The sequence below is a fragment of the Amblyomma maculatum genome, chromosome 11 (assembly GCF_055883805.1).
Source record: "Amblyomma maculatum isolate TAMU_Amacu chromosome 11, ASM5588380v1, whole genome shotgun sequence".
In the NCBI taxonomy this organism is placed as follows: Eukaryota; Metazoa; Arthropoda; class Arachnida; order Ixodida; family Ixodidae; genus Amblyomma; species Amblyomma maculatum.
This window is the reverse complement of record NC_139354.1, coordinates 108,886,411-108,900,831: the sequence shown is the minus strand read 5'-3', so window position 1 is coordinate 108,900,831 and position 14,421 is coordinate 108,886,411. Positions and strand designations below refer to the sequence as shown.

The following is a 14,421-nucleotide window of genomic DNA, read 5'->3' as shown; positions in this document are numbered from 1 at the left end:
AAATGGCAATCGGTTATCACAGAACAGTGCACATTGCATGTTGAGACTTCAAAGCTTCCACGGCTTTTATTCTACCATAGGTTGATTTATGGAATGTTTACATTTGGATATTTTAATGCTTTCCTCCATTCTTGCAAACAAATCCATCATCGAGTAGAGGAAATAGATATTACTCCATTGCGTATAGCGGGTAAAACAATCACTTGAAGCTCCAAATACTTGAAGTGTCACATTTCTGCAACATGGACACAGACGGTGCCGCCTGCTGTGCATTCCGGCCGAGGGTCGACAACACTCTCTGTGCCACAGTTTTCTACCTCTTGCAATACTTTATCACGTAAAATAAAAAGAAAGATTTCAGTTTTACAAAATTTCGATGTGGCTCCCTAATGCAGCATCAGACAATATTTATAGTGGCTGCTGTGGCTGCTGTGAGCAGAAAATGTGGCTGCTGTGAGCAGAAAAAAATTCCTAATGAAAAGGAATGACTGCTGCGAGCTTTTTTGCAAAACAAAAAATATTCTAATCATTCTTCTTGGTTTTCAGTAAAGTAATTATACTGTGGCTTTTCTTTGAAGTGTAAAAAAACTTATTTTGATAGATAGTGTCAGTGGTAGTGATGTCAAGGCTGACAGAGCAAGTCGTAACAAATAAACAAAATTTTTGTTGATAGACTTTGAAAGCTCTGATTAAAATTTGGCACAAAACGTCGGTTTATACGTAATGTTTTTTGCAGTTATGACACCACGTACCGCATTTGCAGCGCCAGCATAAGTTTCTACAAAAAGCAAGCATTCTGACTTCTATATGTAGACATATATCATCCTCTTAAGTAATGCAGAGTACGTAGAACGAGAGTAAGAAGATGGCTACATAATATGAAAGAGCACTGAGCAAGGGTAGGTAAACTTGTTGAAACGTTGGTTCGGCTGGCTAACTGGGGCTCCCCCTCTACACTTGTTCAGTGCTCTTTCATATCATCTTAAGTATGTAGCTCTTCGATTGTTCGGTGTCTATAGTTTGCATGCTAGCATAATTCGCAACACTAGCACTTGACAGATTATATCATCTGACATTTTCAGCACCTACTGAGCGGGCATCAATTCTTACGGCGTTTAATAAACGTCTGTTGCTCTTAAAGAAGCATACCATTGCGAACGCTGAAATAAATATCATGCGCAGATATTTCAGCTAATAATAGCAAGATCAGCATAAACGTATTGACCAAACATCTTTAGCGTACATTGTTAAGGCGCATAATTTCCTTAAAGAAAATGAATATTAGAGCATCACCTCTATTGCTCATAATAATCAAGGTTATTTTGCGCCGTAGATTGATCTTGAACTACAGTTGTTACTACGCGCGTATGTTGCGTCGCGCACAAGCTGCCACGGAGTGCAGGACTCGAGTGGGTAGTCACGCACGCCGCACGCCAGCTGCCGCTGAGAGTAGTGGAAAGGGTAATCTAGGGGGCCTCCATAGGAACACCGTTGTAGGATGGGGCAAAAGAAAAGGTCAGCTGAACAACTCCATAGAGAAATGAGGGAGTAAAAGAGATGAAGTGAAAGAAGAGAGAGATAAAGAGCTGCCGGAGCGGAGGAATCCGGAATAATTTCGACCACCTGGGGGTATTTAACCTACACTAACGTCACGTCATCAGCATATGCTTCCGAACTAGGAAGCCTCCATATGAACGCCGTTCTTAGGTTGGTGCAGACTCAAATACGGGTGGCGCGAGCGGCCGAGCGACTTGTTGAGCCAGACACAGTATGTGGACAGCGGCCGCTAATTTTAATGGGCCGCCACGATTTTTGGAAGTGCTCCACTTTGAAAGCCCTTTGTCTATTTCTTCTTTTAGTCCTTCCTTCTTCCTCCCTCCCTCCTTCCCTCTACGGTATGGTTCAGGTTTGCACTCAGAAGTGTGACAGATAATGTGCTTTTCTCCTTGTCTATTTTACGACTTTACTGATATTCATGAAATTGCTGAATTTTACTACCGGGCCCGCGACAATCTGTTCATAATTGTTACAGCGCGAAAAAATTAATGAAACAAACATTGAAATCGGCCAGGTGTCCTATATCAACTGACCTATCGCTAGACATTCGGGACCCGTGGCACTAAAACCTTGTGTGTGTGTGTGTGTGTGTGTGTGTGTGTGTGTGTGTGTGTGTGTGTGTGTGTTTTTTTCAGACAAAGACAAGACATCTCAAGCGAGGGTCAAAGAAGCACTCCAGAAAATGTTATCATACTTTGATCTCAAGGAATGGCCACTGATAACAGGAGCAACGAAAGCATATGAAGCGGTATTGAAGTCCGCAGGCCTCCGTGCCTTAGCGACAATAAATGCTGTCCCTGACAGAGAAAATCCTTTATACACATTAACCGTAAGTGATTTTATTGTTATCCTTAAACAAAGCAGACCGCTTCTCAGTAGTTTTAAATAATTTTCTCATAAACAGTGAAGGAAAGTTATCAAGGGAAATCATGCACCGGTAACCCGAATTCTCGATTCACCAACGATTGAGTTTTACTCAGAACAAGCAAAACGAGACCAATTCTCAGCAGCGAATACAATAGACATCTTTGAAGCAATGCAGAGCTACCGGTCGGCGCTGAAAGGCTTATTGAAAATGTGTGCATGAGCCGGTAGGTCCTTAGCTGCGCGCTGCCAAGCGGAGCACAGCATAAGATGCACTCATCAATGTTTCGGGGATAAAATTATTCGTAGTCAAGAACGTCTCGAAGATCGAATCCTACAAGGCTCCGCCCTCAGCAGGTATCACACTTTTTCCACTGCGCATGAGTGTATGAGCGCTTTTTGGCTTCTCGTGCTTCACATTCGCCGCAGAAAGTGAAAACAAAAAAGCTATGCTATCATCAAGGTTGCATGCGCTACTCGAACCGGAAAAGCCCATGTCGCCATAAGTGCGCTGCGGTTGGCAAACTGCACCCCTTCTTGGGCTCCCTTGTTGTCACGCCTATTGCCTATATCCCATTGCAGATAACGGCCATTGCAGTCGCGACGAACGGCACTTCACAACTTCAAGTTCATAATATAAACGACAACAATCCCTCTTAGCGGGAAGATTCACTCTTATAGCTGAGGGACAACAAAGCATGTCTGTGCATGTACCTAGCTTTCTGCAAAGGCGCCACCCACTGGAGCTTCGGGAGACACGTACCCTAGCGGCCCTGGTGGTCACTGGCATAACCTGCTTTTCCTCGATGCCACGACGAACGGCGGATTGAAATTGGCCAGCATGCTAAAATGGAATAATTTTGTAACTTGCTGTTAACTCTACCTTATAATATAAAAATATGGCCGATTTACGCGACGCTTTTAGCAGCGGTGCTAGCAGACGTCAGCGAGCCGCACCGAGCAGCAGGAGGAGCTAAGTGGCACTTGGATGATTTTGGCTGATAACAAAGTTACCACTTCCGCATGCAATTCAGTATTGGTTACCTGTCCCCAACAATGATTTATTTCACGCTCCTGTTTTTCATGACTTATTACTTTTGCAAATTACAAACTTTAAGCACATTTTTACGGCGTCGGCGGCCCCTTGATCAATGTTGTTTTCATTTGTGTAGCTCGGTTTTGAACGCTATACTTCATCGGTCTAAAGGTGCACTACTTTGTCAGATTAATTGCGTATACGACGATTCTGTTTAGATAGCACGGGATTAACCACTATATACTCGTCGAGAAGAAGCGCTAAATACCTGCCACTGCTTGCCTCGGAGGCTCGTCTCCCGTCTGCTGTTTTCCCAAGCTGCACTGCGCGCCTGCAAGGTGTTGCACAACAGCCTGAAAAAGGTCTGTTGCGAACCATGCCTGTTGATATTTAACCTGCCCCGCGAAGAATAAAAACAGAAAACCAAGAAGTATAAAAATAATTTTGCACAAGATATTTAAAGACCCCAATGATATAATTAGGTAAAATTACTACTATCATTCAATTTAAATGTTTCACTTATATTTCCAACAAAGGTTCGTTGTCTAGCATTCTTTTTCAGAAAACGGCAAAAATTCAGATGCTACATTGGTCGTTTTTCTTTATGTGATTCAATTTTCTTCACAGTCTGCTACATCTGCTGTTTATTTTTGGCCGGTCTAAAATTTTCCGCCATAATGTAGTCTTCTCTCCGCAAAAGCATCAGAGCCATTGGCTGTTTTGAAGGGTCTATAAGCGTATCACTCGCTGCATATTTATGGGCGACCTATCTAAGCAAGTAGGTATTCCTGTACGAGACCCAGATTTGCACTCTTGCACGGCTCACATGCAACAGCTCTTCGCCCCGGCTTTATTAATCGAGTAACCTATAGTTCTTACAAATACGAATTATTTCTTCGTGCAACTTGTGAAAGGCTGTGCCCATTTGGTTCTGAGATCACGGCAAACACAGCTTCAGTGCAAAAACCAAACGGAATCACTGCTTCGGAAGATGAGCTATATAAGCGGGGACGGGAGCCGTGCTACATACTAGTTTTTTTTTTCTTTTCACTTTATGAGCCAACATTTGTAGCCTCCTCAAAGAACCAATGGGATCATGTACCTAGGAACACCACCTGCAGCTCAGAACCCAACCCCTAAACCCCTTCCCATTTTGCGGAATAAAGTTCTATACTACCACTGGGACAAAATGCAGTGCCTGGTGTCCAGCGGCGCTCTCAGCGATAAGATTTACCGATTAGTCAGGCGTATGTGGCGTCATAAGATAGTGCCACACAGCTGCGGTAATGGTCTCAACACCAGCAGTAAATCGCCAGGTGCCGCCCACTTGAAGTGGGGTTAAATTTGGACATTGAAGGAAGGCCTCAGACTATTGAGCTCGATTGCGCATTATCAGGGAGCACGTTGAAGACAACCAGGAAATATCAATCGTCGATATGTTTGGGCCCTCGAAACGCATTCATTTGCGGTTTTAGAGCGAAAGCCCTTAATACCTCAACGTTGTCGACAGACTGTTGTCAGCAGAGGTGGCACGCTTTAGAGAGCGTTAAATATGTTAATAAACCTTGTCTCCACCGGGAATCGAACCTCCATTCCTTGGATCCCCAGCCAAGCGCTTTACCAACTGCGCCACGCCACGGATCGTGAAACGCTTTGTATCCCAAGCTGAGCGCTTAACGAACTGCACCACGCATCGGATCGTGAAACGCTCTGCATAATTCCTCTTGTCTTCCATTGTTGTTGCTGTTGCTGTAAGAAAAAGCAAAAGAAAATGCCCGGGCCTGCTACTGGCTCTGTACCTGAACCACCTCAGCTGCCTCGTGCGTACAGAACAGAAAATAGAAAAGAAAGACAAAGAAGGAAGAGAGAAAGACGCGCGCCGCAGCAGCCGTCGTCCGCCACCGAGGCAGTGGCGAGTGCACTGACGGCCTAGAATAGATAAAATTCGGTGGCAGGCTAGCCCCCGCCGCAAGATCAGGGTCAGGATCAGCCACCCTTCACCTCCTCCTTGTCTGCCGTGAGTCTGATAGCGGGATACAAGCAAGTGAGAGATACTGCGCCTTTCATTTCCTGTAAACGCCGCCTTCAATGAAATGCTGGTTGTGTTTGACAAGGAGCGCTCCATGTACCGGCCCGACAGGTCATGACGTCACCAGGCGATTCATGCTAATTCCAAAACCTGGCAAGCCCCCGAAACTGGAAAACATCAGACCTATTTCTTTAACCTCATGCATTGGAAAGCTTATGGAACACGTAATCCAAACAAGGCTAACTAATTTCATGGAGAAAAACGACCTGTGGCCGCACGAGATGGCCGGGTTCCGACCGGGCCTGTGCACACAGGATGTAATGCTCCGATTACAACATGACATAATTGACTCGAAATCCAGAGACGCGAAAGTAATTCTAGCACTAGATCTAACAAAAGCATTTGACAACGTAAAAGACCAGGCAATTCTCGCAGGACTACATGAATTAAAAGTCGGCGAGAGGACATATAATTACGTAATGGATTTCCTGACAAACAGGACGTTGAAACTAGTTTCAGGAACTACGGCTCCCCTTTCTCTCTATCCACTTTCACTCCCACCTTCATCCCTTCCCTTACGGCGCGGTTCAGGTGTCCACAGAGCAAGTGTGACAGATACTGCGCCTTTCCCTTCCTATGAACCAAGCAACCAACCTAGAATCCCCCACTGTCCACCTGGGAAGTAAAGGAACTCCGCAAGGCTCGGTGATCTCCCCCAAACGTGGTGATGAGAGGCCTTCCTGCCGCTCTTAAAGTCATAAAAGACCTGAAGTTCAGCATTTACGCGGACGACGTTAATCTCTGGATGAACAATGGCAGCGATGGCAGCATAGAGGAACGCCTACAGGCGGCGGCGGACACCATTGTGTCCTACGCGGCCGAAAGGGGTCTTTCGTTCCCTCCGCAAAAATCCGAACTTTTCATATATAATCCAAAATCAATGAGGTGCAAGGGCGACTTTAACGTAGAAATTAAGGTCGACGGCAAAACCGTACCAAGAGTCCAGCAAATCAGAATCCTCGGACTTTTTATTCAAGAGGACGGGTATAACGACGGAACGATAAAAAAACTCACTACCTACGCGACGCAAGTAACAGGGATATTTAGGAGGATTGCATTCTAAGGCAGAGGCCTCAAAGAGATAAGCCTCTTGAGACTGATGCAGGCGTACATAATAAGTCGAATATGCTATGCCACACCGTTCCTTAACATCAGGACCAATGAAAAAGATAAGATAGACGCACTCATCAGGCGTTGCGTCAAGAGGGCGCTGGGTCTACCCATCTCCTCTTCTACGGAACGCCTGATAGAAATGGGAGTGCATAATAGCTGGACGGAACTTGCTGAAGCGGTGAGAATCGCCCAGCATGAAAGATTAAGTAGGTCGAGCACGGGTGGAACCATCTTAGAATGGGTGGGTCGAAAAATAGATAGGGGCACAGCCGACAAGGTTGCCCTACCACCACAATGTTGCGAGAACAACATTGTCCGTCCTCTACCCCGCAACATGCACCCAGAATACCACAAGGAGAGACGGGAGAAGAGAGCAGAAGCACTGGTTAAAAGTGCAAAAGAATTCAGAGTAAAAGAAGTTGCCTACGTAGACGCTGCAAGAGGCCGATCAGGGGCGACAGTCGCCGCGGTAGTCGATGGTAGCGGCGCACCAGTCGTCTCCGCCACCATCCGAAGCAGAAACATAGACACGGCTGAAGAGGTCGCGATAGCGCTCGCTTGGGTCGGAACGAAGGCTAGATTGATCTTTAGCGACAGTAAAACTCCTCTCTGGAATATCGGAAAAGGCAGGGTCTCACAAGAAGCCGCCCAAATTCTAAAAGCTGCAACTAAAATCGATCGCAAAATCACCCTAATTTGGGTCCCAGCACACACGTCCGTCCCTGGCAACGAGGCGGCCCATGATTTAGCCCGAGATCTCTACTTCCGGGAAACGCGGAGCCGCCCGACTGCCAGGCGATGGACGAACGTTTGCAAACCTATAAAGAAATAATCGAAAATTATAGATTAGGAAGACGTCTGATGCCGCCACCGGATCCTAGCTTAAATAATAGAGGCCATAGCCTGGCGGCGATTACAAGCCGGAAATTTCCCGAACCCTGTCTGGTTGTTTCACACTCAGATAGATGAGAGAAAAAACGATAAATGTAAAGCCTGCGAAGCGAGGGGGACCCTCAACCATATCATTTGGGAATGCCCTAAGTCTCCGGGCGCTAGGGACAACATTAAAAGTAAAGAAGCCTGGGTAACCCTGCTGCGAAGCGACGTCCCCGCTGACCAGCAGAAAGCCATCCGCCTGGCGGCTGAGGCCGCGAATAGCCAATGTATATTCGCCAGTCCTTAATCGCGGAGGTTCCAGCCCCCGTTCCTCAGGCCTGCGTGCCAGGAGCGGGGAGTAGAGGGCCTCCTAAACCGGTGGAAATTAAAGTTTTAATCAATCAATCAATCATGCATATACAAAGCTGACCCCGCCGGGCATCCGATCATTTGCCGCTTCCTCGAACGCCGCATCACACAGCAAACAGAAGCAGATGTCTGCGAGGCATTAGTACAGCAGGCATCAGCGGCGTTTGAAATACTTACAGTATAGAAAAGGCGCAGTATCTGTCACAATTCTGTTGTTGTGGCTGTAGGAAGAAGGAAAAGAAAATGTAGCGGAAACGTACTTCGCTACTCTTGTAACTGCAACTTCAGTAAGTAACATGCTCATAATTACCGATATACACCGCAGTATAACGTTCTACGGCACGTTTCTAAGGCAACACCGCATTCACCAGAAGCACTTTTGTACCGCTTTCAAGCATCGAATTCGTGGCTGTCTTGGTGCACTCAGCAGTCTTAAGGCTGATGGGCGAACTTGTGGTAGTGAAAGTCCATTAGACACGGTTGTCAGCCAAGGGGCATCGCAATCACGATCTTTTTCGGTGGAGGCGATAAGCAAGGCGTCCGTGTGCTGTGCGATGTCAGTGCACGTTAAAGAACCCCAGGTGGTCGAAATTTCCGGAGTCCTCCACTACGGCGTCTCTCATAGCCTGAGTTGCTTTGGGACGTTAAACTCTACAAACCAACCAACCAACCAACCAACCTTTTACTGATATATTTGTACCAATTCATGCAATAAAAAAAAAACTCGTGGCTGAGTGGTAGCGTTTCCGTCTCACACTCCGGAGACCCTGGTTCGATTCCCACCCAGCCCATCTTGGAAGTTGCTTTTTATTTATGAAGTGCATGCCGGGATTTATCGCTCACGGCCAACGCCGCCGACGACACCGGCTTTTCTGCGACACGAGCTCCTTAACGCTACCGCGTTAAAATGCACGGGCCTGCTACTGGCTCTGTAGCTGAGCCACCTCCGCTGCCTCGTGCGGACAGTAGAGATTGATTGATTTATTTATAGAAAGAGAAAGACGCGGTAACTGCCTCACTTGTTTTCTGTGGACACCTCAACCGCGACGTAAGGGAAGAGAGGAAGGTGGGAGTGAAAGTGAAAAGAGAGAAAGAGGAGCCATAATGGAGGGCTACGGAGTAATTTCTAACACCTGGAGATCTTTAACGTGCGCTGACATCGCACAGCTCACGGACGCCTCTTCATTTCGCCTCCATCGAAACGCAGCCGCCGAGGTCGGGTTCGAACCTGGGTACTCCGGCACAGTAGTCGGGCGTCTTACTGCAGCAACGCGGCGGGGCGGACAGTAGAGAAAATAGAGAACAAAGAAAAAGAAAAGGGGGAGAAAGACGCGCGCCGCAACAACAGCCGTCGTCCAATACCGAAGCGGTGGCGGGTGCAATGACGGCCTATAACAGATAAAAATTCGGCGACTGGGTAGACCCCGCCGCAAGCGGCGTTGACCTACCGTCCCAGCCCCGTAGGGCCAGGAACAGCCACCCTTCCCTTTACACAATTCTGCTCTGACACAAGTACCACGCCGTAAAGGAAGGGAGTAAGGGAGGAGTGGAAGAAAAGAGGGAGATAGAGGTGCCGTAGGGGAGGGTTACGGTCCACCGCGCTATAACGGGTTTCCCCTCATCACACTTTAGTGGTCCAAATTGTTCTCTACGGCACGGTTCAGGTGTGCACAGAAGCAAGTGTGACAGATGCTGCGCCTTTCCCTTCCTGTCAACCAATATTAATATCTAGTATTATGTTCGTCCTCACTGGACTCAACGCGATCAATATCGACTAGACTTTCAACTCCTGCCATTTCCTTGCTTTTCTTACGAACGTCTCGAGTTATCGCCTTCGCTACAGCTATGTTTTTTACCGGATATACACTTTGTGAAAATCCAGCTGGTTCGTGCATCTGTATTTAATTTCGAAGTTGTCACGGGCAACTATTGCCTGGATTTTCCTGCAAGAGTGGTTTTTATTGTCATTTTTTTCTCGTTTATGTTTCTGGCTGTAGTGGTCACGCGCTCCTTACAATGCACCTCTGAAATACTGGTTTCATTGATTCTCTTCGCAACAGAAGTCGACGTTCAGGTTTCCATCCTGTCGTCCTTGTTCTTCTTGTGCTCCATATCTTTGTGCGCTGCCGCCTGCAGGAAATATCTTTAAAAGTATATATTTTAAATGTAACAGACTCGTGTGTGTGTGTGTGTGTGTGTGTGTGTGTGTGTGTGTGTGTGTGTGTGTGTGTGTGTGTGTGTGTGTGTGTGTGTGTGTGTGTGTGTGTGTGTGTGTGTGTGTGTGTGTGTGTGTGTGTGTGTGTGTGTGTGTGTGTGTGTGTGTGTGTGTGTGTGTGTGTGTGTGTGTGTGTGTGTGTGTGTGTGTGTGTGTGTGTGTGTGTGTGTGTGTGTGTGTGTGTGTGTGTGTGTGTGTGTAATTGTTTGGTTTTGTATTTGTACATTGTTTGGTTTTGTATTTGTACAAAGATTCATGATTTTATCTTGTTTGTTATAGTTTTGTGAATTTGTGTTCATTGGTTCACTTTTGATTATATACCTGTATATTGAGGCAGAAGGACGCACCAGGAAATTCGCTTTTCTATTTCAGACAGGCAGAAGCAGCAGCTACAGACTTGCCGATGCCTATCAACACAGCACTTCGTTTTCTTTCCGCTACACGATGACCGATGATGATTGCGATAAGATGAAGATGAAGTTCACTCACAGTGCTTACAACATTCCCCCTTGCGAACTAAAGCGACCATCCTGATCGCAAATTATATCTCAAGGTCGGCGGTTAAAGTGTTTCAAACGCGACACGTGCACAATCTCGGTGCCACGACACCGACGATCGCGAACAGGTGATGCAGGTATGATGAGATTGTTTACAGGGGGCGTTTGTTCTATAACCGTGTACGGGCGAATAAAACGGCTCAGAAACTTCACACAGGCCGGGGATGCGAGTAGGTGTCCAGAGTAGCACTTCGTCCCAGGGCGGAAAGGCACTGAGCGATGGGTCGTATCATACGTGCTTTTCCTGGAAGCTTGAGTGGCTTCAGTTTGAAGGCGGGCACGATCACGGCAGTGGGCTATACGAGACACGGGAAGGCGCGGCAGAAGGAGTGGAAGCTGAGAAGAAAGATGCTTCGAGGAAGAAGGTAGGATGACGGCCATAAACAAGAAAAAACGGAGAGTAGGTGGTGGTTCGTGGCACGGCAGTGTTGTAGGCGAAGGTTACAAAGGGGAGTAAAGAGTCCCAGTTGTTGCACTGAGGGTGAATGTAGGTGAATAGCATATCAGAAAGGGTGCGATGAAAGCGTTCTGTGAGTCCATTGGTCTGAGGGTGGTAAGGAGATGTATTTTTGTGGACCGTGCCTGAAGCATGAAGCACTGCGGCGAGGACAGTGGAGGAAACGACTTGCCACGATCGCTAAGGAGGAAGCGAGGGGCGCCGTGGCGAAGAAGTATGGTGTGGAAGAAGTTGGCGCTTTCGGAAGCGGAGCCGGAAGGAAGTGCTGCGGTTTCAGCGTGTCGGCTGAGGTGGTCAACGGCAGTAACGACCCAGCGGTTGCCAGCTGGAGTCAAGGGCAAGGGTCCCCACAAGTCAATTCCGCCGACTTCGAAAGGCGTGAAAGGGCATAGGAGAGGTTGCAAGAGACCAGCAGGTGGCGACGTAGACCGCTTGCGTCGTTGACAAAGGATGCAAGACGCTGCATATATCAATACTGAAGTTGAAAGGCCAGGCCAGAAGAAACGTCTTTTGATGCGGTTGTATGTTTTGTGGTATCCAAGGTGACCTGCGGTGGGGTCGTCGTGAAAGGCTTGTAGAATTTGAGGATGCAGTGAAGAAGGAATTACGGAAATCCATTTGTGGCCCAGGGGGCTGTAGTTGTGCCAAAGTAATGTGCCATCCTGTAACTCGAAATTGCTGAGCCGACGACGCAGACGGGCATTTGGAGGTCTATTGCCACCGTTGAGACTATCAATCAGCTTTCGACAGGAAGGGTCACCACTCTGGTGGTGAGCAATACTGCAGTCTATGTCTGGCGTGGGAGCAATTGAGGCGGCGCTCAAAGACTGGATAACTGTAGGGTTTAAATGGCCTGATTCCGTTGGGACAGGAGAGGAATGCGAGGACACGTGTTGCAACGGCGAAGCAATAGGGCAACGAGAGAGAGCGTCGGCGCCCTTGTGCTTCTTGTCCGATTTATAAGTGACAGTGAAGTCGTACTCTTGAAGGCGGAGGATCCACCGCCCGAGACAACCGGACGAATGTTTTAAAGAGGATAACCAGCATAGGGCGTGGTGGTCACTGACGATCGTGAAGTGACGGCCGTAGAGGAACGGACGAAACTTTTCAACAGCCCAGAAGACGGCGAGACATTCTTGCTCGGTAATAATGTAGTTTTGTTCCGCAGGGGTGAGAGTTCGGCTTGCATAGGCAACAACATTTTCGGTAGAGGTGTCTTGACGTTGCAGAATAACAGCGCCAATGTCATGACTACTGGCGTCGGTGTGCAAAATAGTCGGAGCTTTGTCTTCAAAATGGCAGAGGACGGGACCCGAAGTCAGAGCACGCTTCAGTTTCAAATGATTCTTCGCAAGCAGGAGACCAGAAAAAAAGGCGTGTCGTTGTGAAGAAGCGCATGTAAAGGTGAGGAGCAAATGTACCTTGGGGCATCAGCAATGCAGAGGAGGCATAGGCAGCCGTCGAATATCCATTGGTAGCGACAGGCGCCGGAGAGGTAGTCAGAGCAGGCTGACGTGACTGCGCCGTGGCGGTTGATGTGCCGCCAAGAATACGACCGGAACGAAGCTCCAGGGGGTACAACGTTGAGAACGCTGGGATCAGGACTCACCTCCACCACTTGTGAGGCAGCAGGACGCACCAGCAAAATCAGTTTTCTATTTCGGATGCCCATTAACACACTTCGTCTTCTCCCCACGACACGATGACCGATGATGATTACGCTCGGATGAATATGAAGTTCCCTCACAGTGCTTACAATATATATACAAAACTACATAAATGAGGTTTCATTGTCGGGCTTTACAATAATTTGCACTTTCTTCCGTGACACAAGCAATGTAACGGCACAGCTATTTTTACTCTTCTTGTGAAACATGTCTTCTGGACAATGCCTTACTCCCCTTGTTCTGTCCTTTATAACAGATTAATATACCTCACGCAAGATTCGCTCCTTCCCCACTTGCAATGGAAAAAATTGAAAGCAACGAAAAGCTGCTGACAACGTACACAAATTTCATTACTTCCGTGCTCAACTTGTTCGTCGTGGAACAACCTGTCGAAAGTGCTGAAAGGAATGCAGAAGGTGAACCTCGGCGAATCTCTGAAATAGCTTGTGAAATCATTGAGGTTGAACAAAAGCTCTCACAGGTGAGTATCACTCATTTTGTTCAGTTCAAGATATATCTTTACACAGTGTCCAAGACTGAGCTGTTTTTTTTCGAATCAGAATTTAATTTAGACCAGGAAAGGTATAATACCGAACACAATTGCACAGGAAACCCATCTGGGCTAAAGCAGGAAAATACACTTAAAAGGAAACAATACCAAATAGTTAAAATAAGAGAAAAAAAACTATAATTAAGTAATCAAAGAAAAGTACAAATCAGGATTCTCAAACTTTATACTTTTGATTCCGATATAGATATCCAACCGTTTTCAGCTATGTCAGTGTTTTACTACAAGATAAGCAAGCCAAGTGACCCTGCATATCTCACCATTGTTTTACGGGCGAGTTAAATAAGCCTGCAGAAAAAATTGCAAATGAACACTCATATCATAGCAAGCTTAGCGATCGAAAGTTGTATTAAAACATCCACCAAGCATTTGCTTCTCGAGGCTAAATTCTATGAATAGTCGACAACGTGAATATGATACAAAGGTTACGTATGCCGTACCTCATGGCGCCCTGTAAGGGCCTGCGTTGTTTACACGGTAGTTCTTTATTCGAGCACTGTCAAGCATGGACCGCACACTAAACCAAGATGACGATGGCGTGCATGAGCATGGAGGCGCTGTTTGCTGCCGATTGCTACACCTCGCAAGTGCGCCGCGATGTCTTGGCATAAAAGCGCACGCCACTAATCTTCCTCGATAGCGACCAGCAGAGGCAGCGGGGAGATATTGATTCATTCTGCCAGCACACGTGGGATCCGCTAAGTATTTGGTATGGTGTCTGTTTTGTTATTTTGTTTTTGTTTTCCCCTGCGTCTTTGCTCCTTTTGTCTTGTGTGGCTAAGACACGCGGTGACACCGTAAATGTAGTCTAAGGCATGGCTACTTGCCTTCGGATACCGTCGTTTTGCATCTATATTTTATTTGATTTCACTTCGTTTATTTCCTTGAAGTCCCCAAGAAGGAGAGTTACGCAAGACCAGTTACGTAAGAAAAGAGAAGCATTGCAAAAATATTGTTATAGTACATATTTTTGCACTTTCAGTGAACTTCCATGAGAAGCAGAAAGAAATCATGTCACTTCAAGGGCCATTCGTATTTATAAGGGTGGGGAAA

At 46.9% G+C, this 14,421-nt stretch overlaps 1 protein-coding gene across 1 annotated transcript in view; it reads left to right on the top strand.

The window, feature by feature from the left end:
- LOC146174641 (uncharacterized) overlaps positions 1-14,421 on the top strand; it is a 115,010-nt gene that overhangs the window by 82,753 nt on the left and 17,836 nt on the right. Inside the window, exons 8-9 of the mRNA XM_084585421.1 lie at positions 2,193-2,386; positions 13,057-13,281. Of these exons, the coding sequence (XP_084441547.1) occupies positions 2,193-2,386; positions 13,057-13,281 (419 nt within the window). The remainder of the gene's footprint in view (positions 1-2,192; positions 2,387-13,056; positions 13,282-14,421) is intronic.